This window comes from Typopeltis vanoorti, chromosome 15 (genome assembly GCF_054136105.1).
Source record: "Typopeltis vanoorti isolate ZY-2024b chromosome 15, IOZ_Tvanoo_1.0, whole genome shotgun sequence".
NCBI classification, from domain to species: Eukaryota; Metazoa; Arthropoda; class Arachnida; order Uropygi; family Thelyphonidae; genus Typopeltis; species Typopeltis vanoorti.
In genome coordinates this window covers 11,045,833-11,062,481 of record NC_143563.1, presented here as the reverse complement: position 1 = coordinate 11,062,481, position 16,649 = coordinate 11,045,833, and the positions used below count along the sequence as shown (strand labels likewise).

General features: G+C 32.6%; 1 protein-coding gene across 1 annotated transcript in view; it reads right to left on the bottom strand.

Moving 5' to 3' along the window:
- LOC150098382 (FAD-dependent oxidoreductase domain-containing protein 1-like) overlaps positions 1–16,649 on the bottom strand; it is a 112,432-nt gene that overhangs the window by 51,037 nt on the left and 44,746 nt on the right. Inside the window, exon 5 of the mRNA XM_090405122.1 lies at positions 15,967–16,139. Within this exon, the coding sequence (XP_090261248.1) occupies positions 15,967–16,139 (173 nt within the window). The remainder of the gene's footprint in view (positions 1–15,966; positions 16,140–16,649) is intronic.

Genomic DNA, 16,649 nt, shown 5'->3' with positions numbered 1-16,649 from the left:
TGACTACTGTGTTCAGATATAATTTTTGGACTGGAATGGAGAAGGAATATCCGACTTTGTCAAAAATTGGAGTCAAATATTTGTTATCTTTCGCAGCAACTTGTTTAGTAGGTTTTCATCTTTAACTGCTTTACAAAATAAATATGGGTACAGGCTGGATGTTGACAATGACTTGTGACTCTACCTTAGCAAGATAACCCCAACCATTGATGAACTGTGTAAGCATAAACAAGGGCAACCAACTCAATGATTACTCAGTAAAATGTTTATAATTTTATAAGATTGATAAATTGTTTATGTCACTTTTTGTGTTTATCAAGATGTGTAATTTATGAATACAAAATTTAATGTGCATATATAAATATATATGTTTTATTTTATTCCCATTGTTATACTATAACTATAGTTTTATCTATCTATACAAGGGGTATGCCAGTTGCATACACATTTCTGGGGGGGGGGGGGTATGTTGAGAACCACTGATCTAGTGGTTTAGTTAGCATTTCTTCCAACTATGAAGGTATCCTCCCTTTAAACCAGCTATGGGAAAGCTGGATATACACATTTATACGTAAAATGTAAGTATATACAAGTAAAATGTATATGATAATTTTTAATAAAATTTTATATCAAATATATATTCAAAAAAAAAAAAAAAAAAAAACACTTATTTTTGTCTTCAATGAACGATATTGAGACATTCATACAGAAAATAAATTCATTCTAAACTGATGAAATTATTCATATGATTTTAGTATTTATTCAATAAACTAGCTTACTGTGACTTTCATGGAGAAAGTGAATTTAAATTATTGAAGTGTTTTGGATGAAGATAAGATATATATGTGATGTCTTGGGATAAGAATCTGTGTGAAATTTTGATATATGATTTACTTCAAGTGTTTTCTTTTTATTTTGTAGTTAAGAGTTAAACACTCAGAACTAAGTGAATAATTTACTAGAGGTGCAAATGAAAGGATGGCATGCACAAGAATGAAAGTTAAAATATGTCACCCCACCCCCTCCCAACAGTCCGCTACTGTTATCTTTTATATTAATGATATTGCGATTAGTCTGAAGAGTAACATAAAATTATATGCCAGTGATGCAAAGATAGGAATGGTGATAAGGGATATTTTGGATATAAAAACCTTGCAAGATGATCAAGATAAACTATCAGTGTCAGTTCAATGTTGCTATAAATGCACAGTTATGCATTTTGGACTGATGACAAGCAGAGTATTACAGTTTGTGGTAATTTGTTACAGGTGGTCAATGAGGATTGAGATCTTGGAGTAATGGCAGAATTTAAAGTATAGGGACCACACTGCAAACACAGTTAAAAGTCATCATATTGATAATTGCAATGCTTAAAAGAATGTCAACTTGCAGGAATAAAGTTATTCATCCACTATACAAGACTGATAAGATCACATCTTGACTACCGTGTTCAGATATAATCATTGAGTTCAGGGGAGAAAACTGAAAATATTCAACAGAAGGAAACAAGATGATAACTAGCCCACTGCATATGAGAACAGACCAGGGAATATGGTCTTCCAAGTTTAAATAATAGATGGAAGAAATGAGATATGACAGAAACACAGAAGTTGGTAAGAGGATTTTACAGTATAGACATGCAGTTTTTTACATTTCATGGCAGGTGGAGAGAGAGAGAGAGAGAGAGAGAGAGAGAGAGAGAGAGAACTTGGAGTCATCTCTGGAAAATGTGTAAGGTAGGGATGTGGCATAGTGTGTGATGAATGGACTGCCAGTAGATGTTGTGAGTGCATCTTCAGTGAAAGCTTTTAAAGAAATATTGACATTTATGCATGGTGTGATCTGGAAGGTCCTCCCTTTATGAATCCCTTAATTTCTGGAGAAGCCTATATAATATGCTGTTCAATAAATTTAGTCAAGTATTATTATCAAAAAACATATTAGTAAGACAAATTTCAGAAAAAATAAAAAATAAATATATATAAAAAAAAAACTAGCAGCTATATAAGAAATGTAGTTAGAACATGTAAGAGAACTTTGAACAAATATACTTCAATTAAATAGAAGCCTATATAATATGCTGTTCAATAAATTTAGTCAAGTATTATTATCAAAAAACATATTAGTAAGACAAATTTCAGAAAAAATAAAAAATAAATATATATAAAAAAAAACTAGCAGCTATATAAGAAATGTAGTTAGAACATGTAAGAGAACTTTGAACAAATATACTTCAATTAAATATGTTGCATCTAATTGTAACTTTTATATTTTTAATGTGACAATTAATAGCAAAACAAAAAAACAAGAAAGTGTGCTTTTTTTTATCCACTTACAATTATGTATACTCAAATAATTTTCCAATAAGCATGAGCTAAATTTGATAATGACATAAGATCATCATGATCAAATTCCTGATATATACTCTCAAGGGGTGTACAGGATATGATAGTACTACATGAAAAATTACATCATTACTAACTTCCTATTTACAATTTTCCTCCAAATCAGTCTGTTACTTGTCAAGACTCCAACATTATCAGATCTTATATTTCTATCTTCTAAGGCACTTTTTAGTGGATCAATCCACCTATATCTTGGTGTTCCTCTGGGTCTTTTTCCTGCCAACCTAACAGAGAACACTTGTTTTTTCACACTTGTTCATTCTGTTTAAGTGACCATACCACCTGAGATTAGCTCTGCTAACGTATTCCTGAATGCTGACAATATCAAGTTCTTTCTTAACATGATATTGACATTGATGCAATCTGTTCATGCCCCTAATCTTTCTCAGGACTCTCATATCTGCAGTCTCTAGTCTTTGGTTAAGTGTTTTACTTCTGACAAACCTCTCAGTTCCATAAGTTAAAATTGGCTTGAATACTGACTTGTATATAGCTAATTTAGTGTTTTGGCTAATTTCTCTCTTATTCCATATAAATTTATTCAGCTGACTTCCTACCATACCAGCGTTGTTGATTCTGTTGTCTATTTCCATATTTAATTTACCATCTTCACTAAACATCCTAAGTAGTTGAAATGTTTTACTTGTTCTATAGGTTCTCCAATCACAGCGCAGTTGTTAATTTCAATGTTCCTGCTTATCTTCATTGTCTTTGTCTTTTTAATGCTGTAATAGATATGGTATGACCTTCATACCATATCTATTACAACAGTTATTCAATTTAGTCAGGAAATCTTGTAGACTTGTAGCGGATTTATTTAAAAGTATAACATCATCTGCATAAAGCAAAGAGCTGACGTTAACATCTCCAATTTTGATATTAAATTAAATACCACTTTCCTTCATAATGTGATCCATATAGATAATGAATAACAGAGGGGATAATGTACATCCTTGTCTCACATCAGATTTAACATTAAAACATCTTTCTGTACTTCCTTCAATTCTAACTGCTGACTTACAACTCAAATAAAGACTAAGTATTGCTTGATATAATGCAATATTGACACCATATAACTATCTTTTCGAATAGCTTCTCTGTTGGCATCTCATATGCTTTTCCAGATCGACAAAACCAAAATACAGATCTTTGTTATATTCCCATGATTTTTCAACTATTTGTCGTAAAGTGAAGATCTGATCCTGACTATTTGGCCTGAATCCAGCTTGCTCTTCACCAAGCTTCTCTTCCACAATCCTTCTCAACTGTTTCTCAAGTATACTTGCATATATCTTACCAGTAACACTCAGTAGAGAAATGCCTCTGTAATTCTCACATTCAGTTTTATTTCCCTTTTTATATACAGGTACTATGAGTGCCCTACTGCAATCATCTGGAATTTGTCCCTCTGTCCAGGCCTTCTGAACTATGCAGTGCAACCACTGTAAGACTTTTATGCCTCCATACTTGAGCGTTTCTGGTCAAATATCATCTACTCCTGTTGCCTTTGTACATTTACGGCTTTTGATGGCTTTTTCTACTTCAAGTATGGATATGTATTCCTGACTGCATTTACCACTGTCAGTCATCACTGCTTGTTTAATTTTACAATTTTTTGAAGTAATTATTCCATACTTCAAGGATCTTTTTCTCTTGTGTTCATGTCATCTGTATCATCTCTAATTCCTTTTACAGCACTCTTTCCTCCATTTCTGAGCTTCTTCAAGAACCTCCAGAATATCTTGCCACCTTCTTGATATTTATTTTCTATGTTCTTACCAAAGTCTTCCCATGACTTTTGTTTAGCTAGTTTTAGAAGGTGTTTATTCTTGAGAGATACTTGTGACATTAAATTAAGAATTATAAACATGTTAACACAAGAATATTTTAATGTTTGCTGAACATTTTAGTCTGAAACTAACAGACTATCCTCAGTGGCTTGATAGGAACAGTTTTTACAAGGTGGAATACAAACAATTGATCGTTTAAAAGTAGAACGAGCCATGTGATGTTACACTGCTAAGCATTAAAGAGAGTTAAATTTCATCAGAGTGATGAATAAATTATAGGTATTAATTCACAATTTCTTATAACAATCTTAATTTATAAATTCAATTAAATATACCATTAGACTACTATAAGAATTAAAGGTCTCAATTAAAAAAATAAAATAAATAAAATAAATTTTTTTTTTTTTTTAAATTTTTTAGTGTGTTATCTGGATTAAACTTTCCCATATTTTTGACAAGAATATACAATCATTTCGATTCACATTAGGGCATTGAAGTAAGGCCTCAGCACCCTCTTTGAATAGGCGTTCGAATTTATAGTGACATCTGCGTAGAAGGCGAGTCTTGGAATAGAGAATGTTGTGGCTTGTGTCTATCCCATGCTGTGCCAATCCAGACTTATTAGATTTGTTGTGAAGAATGTATGATTAATGTTCTTGTATTCTTTTTTCTATAGAGTGGCTGGTTTATCCAAAGTACGACAGATTGCAGTTACAAGGAACTTGATATATATACACCAGGCAGAGACATAGTTGAGCATTTATCTTTAGAATTGGGGAAATAGGTGGATAATTTGTTAATAGGGATATAAGTGGCTGTTAAATCATATTTTCTTTTTAGACATCCTCCTCATCCGCTCACCTTCAGGTATTCTAACAACAACAGTTTACAGGAAACCCACTTTTACTGGACGTTACATTCTCAAACAATCTGCCCATCATCCTTATCAAAAAACAGGAATCATAAAATGTTTAATTTGATGAGCTAGAACTAATTGCTCAACTCCCCATGAATTACAGAAAGAACTTTCAACTATTCAACATCACATAAAATTAAATGGCTTCTCTGAAAAAACTACACAACATCTTTTCGAATCCTACAATCCAATCCAGAATAACAAAGAATCAATATGTCGAGTTCCAATTCCATATATTTCTGGGATTTCAGAACCAATTTCAAGAATTCTGAAGAAATATGATTTAACAGCCACTTATAATCCCTATTAACAAAATATCCACCTATTTCCCCTACTTCTTTCTAAAGATAAATGCTCAACTATGTCTCTGCCTGGTGTATATCAAGTTCCTTATAAGTGCAATCTGTCATACTTTGGACAAACCAGACGCTCTATAGAAAAAAAGAATACAAGAACATCAATCACAACAAACATTCTTCACAACAAATCCGATAAGTCTGGATTGGCACAGCACAGGATAGAGACAAGCCACAACATTCTCTAGTCCAGGGTTTCTCAAACTGTGTTCCGCGGAAGGTGAATATGTGTTCCGCGAGAAGTTCTGAAATTTGTCATTTTAGTTTTCTAAGCATTTTTCATGAATAAATATTTTATAGTAAAAATATTCTGAGGAGAATAATATTCGTGAATATGTCAAAAAGTTCAGACCCAGCACACCTAATAACATCTATGTATCATTAATTTTCACACATCGAAACCTTTCAACATTTGGAAGAGGGAATGCTGCTGTTTATGACGGGTCATAAAAATTGCCTGCAAGCCCATTACAACAATTGGTGTCATATCTTCTGTTCTCAAAACTGAAGGAAATGACATCTGTGTAGCAAATGTCAGTGACCAAGTAGCATATTTTTAAACATGGAAGTATTCATGAATTATCATTAATTTTCACGCATTGAAATCTTTCAACAATCGGGAAAGAGAATACCACCTTTATGACCGATCATAAAAATTGCCTGCAAGCCGATTACAACAATGGGCGGCGTGTTCTCAAAACTGAACGAAATAACATCTGCGTTGCAAATATCAGTGACCAATCAGCAAGGAAGTATAAAGAAAATTTTTCAACTGAAATTGAAGATCAAGGTAGTCTGTATCCGGTTCTCAAATCTATTACTACTGAATACTTTCTTTGCAAGTTCGTATTGCAGTGTGTAAGTGCTTGTTCTGAAACTGGAGTGCCGTGATTTTTTTAAAAGTAATAGGAATACAGAGTTAAAATCTGATATGAATAAGAGACAAGGCACTTTGTTTAATTTTGGTATTAAGAAATCTCTTATTGAAGGTGTTTGTGATGGAACCGATAGTGAGTCATCCACTTGAAGCCTACAAAGATCTCCAGGATGTACAAAAGGAGGGGGGAAACTACCAGCACACAAGTCTGCATTCACTCGTAAGTACTTATAATAATATTATAAATATAAATATATTTCGTGATTCAGAATGGGATATGTAAATGAAAATCAGCACAAATTAATTTAATGATGTTTGCCTGAATAAACTACGACATGCTACTGTTGGATTCTAATTATGTAGAAAATAAAATAAATGTTATTTGATTCAGAATCCAACATGATTTTCCATCACAAAGGCTGCATTTGTAAATATTATTTAATGTAAGTAACGTAAATATAATTTGATATCATATAACTACCTTAATTATATCAAATATTTAATTATTTAATCAAAGAAATGTGTTAATGGTAAATAGATTCTGTATTAAATATTATTAAGCTATTTTATTTATTGTTATGTCAATATTATAAAAACTTGTGTTTGCAATATTAACTACGCATTTATTGAAAAGCAAATATTCTAATTATTCCTATTTGTGTATAAAGCTTAACGTATGTAATGACTCAATGTAGTAGTATAACCTTATCTAACATTGGCGAGAATGTTTATATTTGTCAGTTGTCATGGAGACGCGTGAAATAAACGAGCGCGAGTGGAACAGAGCGTGGGCTGAAGAGAGAATAAAAAAAAATATGTAGAAAGTAAGGAGTGGGGACGGAAACTTGGAAGTAAAAGGAAGTAAGGTGATAAACTAAAGAAGTAGAAGTAAATAAAAGATTCTTAAGGGTAGGAGTTAAGTGGATAATTTTTATAAGTGAGCAAGAACGTAACAAATTTTATAGTTAGCTGAAATTGAAATCAGCAGTAATAATAGAAGGAAAATTAAAGCTACAATCGGATAAAGTAAAAAGCTGAACATTCAAGGAAGAATTCTGAATAAACCCAGCTGATCTAGTATTGCAGCTTATTTCCGATCTACCCTAAAGAGAACCTCACAGTGTTTTAATTAATTTATGAGTGGTAATAAGGATAGTTGAAGTGCCCTAATTGATGTCAAGAATTCTGAAGCGTAATTCATAGTGCTTTAAGTATAACTGCGGATAAGTTTTGTAGATGTGTTTTTATTCTTTAAGTGTGATAAGTAAATTCCAGAAGTTTGCTCACAACATAATAGATGTTCTAGGAACCACTTCCGGTAAGGTCTATCATAGTGAAATATTAACTTTAACTGTGGAAACCCTTCGTGATTGAGAGTTGGAGATAAGAATTGTTTGAAAGATATTTTCAGCTATTAGTGCTTGTGATATTTTGAACTTATAGCATGACTGAGAATTGTGTGAAAACTGACTAGGTTGGATGTTCTGTTTATTTAATTAAGTGTAGAAACTTTGTAACCCAGAAGCTGAGAAAGTACATGTGAAGACTTGGAAGATTGTGCTATTGTGATTATCTTGACTTAATGTTTGACTTGTTTCTAATATAAGTAAATTAGAAGTAATATTTATGTATGTGTTATATGACCTATATTAAATGTTTATTTGTTAATCTAACTATTGTATTTGCCTGAATTTCTTTTTACTGCACCGTTCACAAAAATTCGAATCTAGCAGGAATCCTAGAAAGAAAATAAATACTTCGGCCTGATTGAATGAAAAGACTGCTAACTAACTTTGAATTGATCCTACTATTTCATATAGACTTATCTAAGGATAGAGTGGCGCAGTATAATAGAAATTTCTCTGCCCTTGGATTGGTGATCAATTTACAATTAGTTGTGTTTTATTTTATGAAAGTGACTAGTAACAAAATGGCGGATTCGAACACAACATGAAGAAAACAATGTCACGACACTACAACATTTCATTAGTCTAGTGATTGATAACTAATTTAAATATAATTTATATTTGTCAACATGTCACACTGTATACATAAGTGTACTAATACTCTTTATGATTATGCCATAATTAATTATTAATACTTATGTTAATGTATGAACTTTAAAAAAATTTGGAAAGGTTTTTACGAGTAAATTTGTTGGGACTGGGCCCTCAGGGGGGGGGGGGGGGAATCAGCTAATGCCTTTTTATTCCCGTATATAGGGAGTAGGCAAGGCAACTTTTAAAAAAAGAATTCTTCTTACTCTTTTAACTAATTTTATAATTAATATCTGATTTATTTCGAACTGTTTAATTTTTGTTAATGAACATTTTATCAAATCATTCTTATTACAATTGCTTTTACATTATTTGATACGGTTTAGTACTTTTCTCACAAGTATTGTTACAATTCATATTTACTTTTGTGTGTTGCAGTCTTTTTTTACTATTTTGCATTATTCATTTACTTTTATATTGTTCGACATTCCTTATTTATAATCTTATTGTTTTTCATACTAAAGTTACCTTTACAACAAAATTCTATTTATTTTTATTATAGCTCTGACAAATATTGGAATTTGAATATTATTAAAAAAATACCAATGGATTCTTGTTTAAAGACAGGAACTTTAACACAAGGAAGAGCAAGTACTTCTGCTGACACATCTACTCATATGATTGGAGAAGATATGGAATTGCAAACTGTGGTTTCTTCAAAAGCTAATATCAAAGAACAAGAGTCATCGAAGAACAGACCAAAAACGGAAGTACCATGAAAGTTATTCAAATTATGGATTTACGTGTATTGGCAATACATATGCTCCTGATGTTTTATGTCATAAAATACTAATGAGAGTCCTGAGAAAGATATTATAGGCATGAACAGATGGCATCAATGGCAATATCATATTAAAAACGAGGATATTAGGAAAGAACTTGACATTGTCAAGTTCTTTCCTAATATCCTCGTTTTTAATATTTTAATATCCTCGTTTTTAATATCCTCGTTTTCCTAATATCCTCTGCTAATGCATTCCTAATTCAGGAATGCATTAGCAGAGCTAATCTCAGGTGGTATGGTCACTTAAACAGAATGGGCGAAGAAAGATTAGCAAAACAAGTCTCTGCCAGGTTGGCAGCAAAACGACCCAGAGAAAGAACAAGATATAGGTGGATTGATACGGTACAAAGTGCCTTAGACGATAGAAATATAAGATCTGATAATGTTGGAGTCTTGACAAGTAACAGACTGATTTGGAGGAAAATTGTAGATAGGAAGTTAGTGATGATGTAAATTTTTCATGTAGTATTATCATATCCTGTACACCCCTTGAGGGTACATGGCAGGAAATTGATGATGAAATACTAGTAAACAGTCTTTGGCTCCAGCTAAATTTCGTAGGCACTTTGAAACGAAACACACTGATTACAAAGGAAAAGATATACATTTTTTTAAGAGACGACGTGACTTGCTAGAAAAATCTAAACTTCAAATGACTACAATTGCTACAACTGAAAATGCAACAGAGGCGTCTTTTCGCGTGAGTTACCGCATTGCACTTCATGGTGAAGCTCATACAATTGGTGAGACGCTCATTAAGCCTTGTGTGAAAGACATTGCATCATGCACGTCAAACGAGCAGGTTGCTAAAAAATAGATGCAGTACAATTATCAAATGATACTGTTTCACGGCGCATCAAAGATCTTTCTGCTGACATAGAAAAACAGCTAATTCATCGACTTAGACTGCAGTGAATATTCATTGCAAATGGATGAATCTACAGATGTCGCAGGACTCATGTATTACTAGTGTTTGTTCGTTACATAATTGATAAAAGTATTGAAGAAGATTTACTCATGTGCAAATATCTACAAGAAAAAACTACCGGAGAAGATATATTCAACTGTATTAATAATTATATTACAAAACAGGAAATCGGTTGGGAGAAGTGTATTGATATTTGTACAGATGGTACTCAAGAAATGGTAGGAAAGATGAAGGGAGTTGTAACATGTATCCTGCAAGTAGAGCTACAAGAGCCACCAAACGTCATTGTGCTTTGCACATACGAGAACTAGTAACAAAAAGAATTCCTACATATTTAAAAACTATTTTGGATGAAGCCGAAAAAATGATCAACTATGTAAAATCTCGACCACTTCAATCCAGATTATTTAAAATTTTGTGCGATGAAATGGGTAGTGCACATAATGCACTTTTATTACATACTGAAGTGAGATGGCTATCCAGAGGAAAAGAATTATTGAGGCTTTTTGAACTTCGTAGTGAGTTAATGGTCTTCTTGATGTCACATAATTTAGGACAAAATTTTATTGAATTATTAAGAAATTCTTCATGGTTGATGAGTCTTGCGTATCTAGCAGATATTTTAACAAAGTGCAATGAAATTAACTTATCATTACAAGGAAAGAATATTACAATTTTTAATACAAGAGATAAAATTGCATCTTTTGATAGGAAGTTGCAATTCTAGATTTCTACAGTTGAAAAGAATAATTTTGATTGTTTTCCCACCTTGCATGAATTTTTGACTGAAATAAATTCTAAAGTAAATGAAGAAGTATCTAACGTAATTTTAGAACACTTGCATGACTTGCAATCAACCCTTTTGCAATATTTTCCAAAATCCAGTGAGGACAATTCCTGGATTCTGAATCCATTTACAGTGACTGCTAAGCCAGCAGGCTTCAGTGCAAGTGACTATGAATATCTAATTGACTTAATTAGTGACTCTGATTTAAAACAAAAATACAAGGAACTGCCAATAAATGATTTCTGGACAAGCGTATCAAAACTAGCTATTTTTGTTTTACTTCCTTTTACAACGACATATTTATGCGAAGCAGGATTTTCATATTATGCTGCAACCAAATCAAAGTCCAGGAACAGATTCGACGCTACACCAAATATGAGAATTCAACTTTCTAATACTGTGCCTGATATCAAAAGAATTTGTAATTCAAAGACCCAAAAACATCGGAGTCATTAAGAACTTAATTTGCAATACATGTTTTACTATTTTTATGTGTTTTGTTTTTACTAATTAACATTTGACAATAAATGATTGTTTTTTCTTAACGCTTAGATTTACTCATTTATTTTATTTATATTTACCTAACCTACAAAACCAGCACACACGAGAAAAAGTCTGCATTCACAGTAAGTACTTATAATATTATACGTTTTTGGTGATCAGAAAGGGATACGTCAATGAAAATCAGCACAAATTAATTTAATGATGGTTTAATTGATGTTTAATTAATTAATTATCAATTATTGATTAACAATAAAATAAGCTAAATTACCAATTAATTATTAATTAATACATTACAAAATAACCAAAGGTGTTCCGTGAACATTTCAGGATTTGTGAAGTGTTCCATCGTAGAAAAAGTTTGAGAAACACTGCTCTAGTCCAAGACTCGCCTTCTACACAGATATCGCTATAAATTCGAATGCCTATTCAAAGAGAGTGCTGAGACCTTACTTCAACGCCCTAACTTGAATCGAAACAATTGTATATCCTTGTCAAAAACATGGGAAAGTTTAATCCGGATAACACACTAAAATATATATATATTCATTTTTCTAAATTAATATATATATATATATTTTTTTTTTTAAATTCAGATCTTTAATTTTTACATTAGTCTAATGTTATCTTTAATTGAATTTATAAATTAAGATTGTTATATGAAATTGGAAATTCATCATCATCAAATTGTTGCCATGTGCCCTCAAGGGGTGTACAGGATATGATAGTACTACATGAAAAAAATTACATCATTACTAACTTTCTATCTACAATTTTCCTCCAAATCAGTCTGTTACTTGTCAAGACTCCAACATTATCAGATCTTATATTTCTATCGTCTAAGGCACTTTGTACAGTATCACTCCACCTATATCTTGGTCTTTCTCTGGGTCGTTTTGCTGTCAACCTGCCAGAGAACACTTGTTTTGCCAATCTTTCTTCGCCCATTCTGTTTAAGTGACCATACCACCTAAGATTAGCTCTGATAACGCATTCCTGGATGCTGACAATGTCAAGTTCTTTCCTAATAACCTCGTTTTTAATATGATATTGCCATTGATGCCATCTGTTCACGCCTTTTAATCTTTCTCAGGACTCTCATATCTGCGGTCTCTAGTCTTTGGTCAAGTGTTTTACTTCTGACCCAGCACTCATATCCATAAGTTAAAACTGGTTTGAACACTGTCTTATATACAGCTAATTTAGTGTTCCGACTAATTTATCTTTTATTCCATATGAATTCAATTGACTTCCCACCATACCAGCTTTGCTGATTCTGTTGTCTATTTCTATATTTAATTTACCATCTTCACTAAAAATTGCCTAAGTAGCTGAAATGTTTTACTTGTTCCACAGGTTCTCCATTCAAAACACAGTTGACATTTTCAATGATTCTGCCTATTTTCATTGTCTTTGTCTTTTTAATGCTGACCTTCATATCATATCTATTACAACAGTTATTCAATTTAGTCAGAGAATCTTGCAGACTTGTAGCGGATTTATTTAGAAGTATAACATCATCCGCATAAAGCAAAGAGCTGATATTAACATCTCCAAATTTGGTATCATATTTAATACCACTTTCCTTCATAATGTGATCCATATAGATAATGAATAACAAAGGGGATAATGTACATCCTCGTCTCACACCAGATTTAACATTAAACCATCTTCCTGTACTTCCTTCAATTCTAACTCAAATAAAGACTAAGTATTGCTTGATATAATGCCCCATTGACACCATATAACTTTAGCGTATTGAATAGCTTCTCTCTCTTGGCACCTTGTCATATGCCTTTTTCAGATCAACAAAACTTAAATACAGATCTTTGTTATATTCCCATGCTTTCTCAACTATTTGCCGTAAAGTGAAGATCTGATCCTGACAGCCTCTAAATGGCCTGAATCCAGCTTGTTCTTCACCAAGCTTTTCTTACACAATTCTTCTCAACCGTTTCTCAAGTATACTGCATAGATATTGCCAGGAACACTCAGTAGGGAAATACTTCTGTAATTCTCACGTTCAGTTTTATTTCCCTTTTTATATATGGGTACTATGAGAGCTCTACCCAATCATCAGGAATTCATCCCTCTGTTCAGGCTTTCTGAACTATGCAGTGCAGCCACTGTAAGACTCTTATACCACCATACTTCAGCATTTCTGGTCGAATATCATCTACTCCTGCTACCTTTCCACATTTCAAGCTTTTGATGGCTTTTTCTACTTCAAGTATGGATATGTATTCCTGACTGCATGCCTGGTCAGTGTTTTTTACCACTGTGCTGTCATCACTGCTTGTTTCATTTAGCAGTTTTTCAAAGTAATTACTCCATACTTCAAGGATATCTTTTTCTCCCATTTTCATTTCACCTTTATCTTCTCTAACTCCTTTTATAGCACTCTTTCCTCCATTCCTAAGCTTCTTCAACAACCTCCAGAATATTTTGCCACCTTCTTGATATTTATCTTCTCTAACTCCTTTTATAGCACTCTTTCCTCCATTCCTAAGCTTCTTCAACAACCTCCAGAATATTTTGCCACCTTCTTGATATTTATTTTCTATAATCTTGTCAAAGTCCTGCAATGACTTTTGTTTAGCTAGATTTACACACTGTTTAGCTTTCTTACATTTGTCTCTGTATTCTCTAAGAGCACAAGCTGACTTATTTGCCAGGAACTTTTGATATGCTTTCTTCTTTTCCTTCACTGCCTCTTTAACTTCCTGGGTCCACCATGGAGTTCTAAATTTTCTATCCTTGCAGACAACTTCACCACATGCTTCTCTAGCTGAATCCATCAGGGCTTTCTTTAAGGTTTGCCACTGAATCGCCAAGGTTTGATTCCTGTTCTCAAACTCTTTCATTTTTTTCTTCAATCATGTTTGTGTATTTTAGTCTACAGTTCACATCTGAGAGCTGCTCAACTTTTATTAGCTTTAAAACTTTCTTACATGTTATTCTTTTCAATATGAAATTCAATTTTATCCTGCTCGAGACTAAATAGTGATCACTTCCAATTTCAAATCCTCTGTACGCTGTGATGTCCTGCACCAGGGAGAAAACATCACTATCAACAATAACATAGTCAATGAGACTTTTCTTATTCCTTGCCTCTTCTCTCCATGTGAATTTGTGCACATTTTTATGTTGGAACATGGTGTTAGTAATAACCAGTTCATGTCCTGAGCAGAAATCCAACAGATATTTACCAATATTATTAGCTTTGCTCTTTACTCCAAATTTTCCCAAAATATTTCTGTATGTCTCACAATCATTTCCTTCTCTGCTATTAAGATCCCCAACAAGGACCAACTTTTCCTTTTTCATTGTGTCAGTTGCTTTTTCTAAAGCCTCATAAAATTCCTCCACTTCTATCTTAGTAGAACTTTCTGTGGGACCATTGGCACAAATAAGTCTTATTGTCCAGTTCCCCATTCTGATATTTGCACACATTACTCTACTTGAGACTGACTGCCATTCAAGAAGATTAGCCTCCTATTTTGTGTTGAATACTATGGCTACTCCTTCTTTTCCTTGATTGTCATTGTCTGAATATAACACTTTGTATTTATAGCTCAGAAAGATCTATCCTGTTTGTCTTTTTTGTTTCAGTCACCCCTATTATGTCGATCTAGTACTTATCTAATTCCTCAGCCAGCTCCATTTCTTTGCCATTCAGGCTTCTTATGTTGATAGTACCAATCTTTAACTCTGGTGATGTTGAGTTGGGGTGTGTTTTCGGATTTGTTCTAGTAGCTGACTTTTCGCTGTTTGCGCTGGTTCCTGGCAAAAACAACGGGAGCCTTGTTTATCCGGGCAACAACCCAGCCGGCATGATATTCTGTCATGTTGTGCCATCATTTTTTGTTTGTTTAAGCCAGTATATATATATATGAAAATGATATTAAAAAGGTTGATATGCCATATCTAATGATATTTTGATTTAACATTATTTAAAAATGACATTTAAATTTACATTGTCAGATAAATGTTTTTTGTTTTTATTTCTTTTACTTCTGAAAGTTTTTTGACATTATAAAAGAGCATTGCAAATAACAAATTTTGAAAAAGCAGAAAGCATATAGATTCTGCATTTAAATAGCATCCACAAAACTTTGAGGTGGGTTTTATAGAGAGAGATAGCCAGAGAAACTCTTACAATGTTTTAAGATATGAGAGGGTATATATATTGGATATATAAATCATAGCTCTTTAGATAAAATCTGCAGATGTATTTCACCTGGATTTAGTAGGAACAGTAAAAGATTTATGGTGATTTAAGAGAAGGTGGTTTACTAAATTGGATGTTGATTTGAACAAAATCTGCAAGCTGTGGTTTGGATCATTGCAAGAGGTAGTAAAAAAGCTATCAGTGTTTAAACCTGCAGTAAAAGGAAGTTATATACCAAATTAGATGACGGATACAATGGATAAAATCTGCAATAATAATGAGTATTGCAGATCTCCAGTAACTCTGCCCCATGATTCCTATATTTTAAAAAATAAATAAGAAATGCCAAGCAATTCCAAAAATCTAACTGGAGGAAAAACAACTATAAACTTACCAAAAGATGATTAACAGTCTTATGAGGATGAGAAGAAAGCGATGATCGATGTTTTACTCTAAGCTCAAAATCTTGTACTTCAGAATTTATGTACTTTGCTCCTAAAGATATAGCTTTATTTCTAAAAGCTGTCAATAATGCCCATGGATCAAACCAACCTTCATTTTCAAGACCTGAATACAAAAAAACAAAACAGTTCCTAAATTTTTGAACTTGCAAACAGTGTTCTACTCAACAAAAAAAGGTAATACTAACTTTTCAAAGATAGTCCCAAAATGAATCAAAAGAATAACTGAAATTTGTCATGTTCATTATCAAATTATTAATTTGTATCGTCGAGAGTTGTACAGAACACCATGACAGTATTACATGAAAATATCACTTATTACTTAATATCTTCGAGAGTTGTACAGAACACCATGACAGTATTACATGAAAATATCACTTATTACTTAATATCTTATTACTTCATATCAACAATTTTCTTTCAAACTCTGTTTCAAGACTCCAATGCCATCAAATTTTATATTTCAATTTTCTTAGAAATGTCAAAGAAGACTTATCCATCTACCCATATCTTGGTCTTCCTCTGGGCATTTTTTCTGCCATCACAGCAATAAACACTTGTTTTGCCAACCTTTCCTTTCTCATTCTGTTAAGTGACCATATCACATCAGAATAGC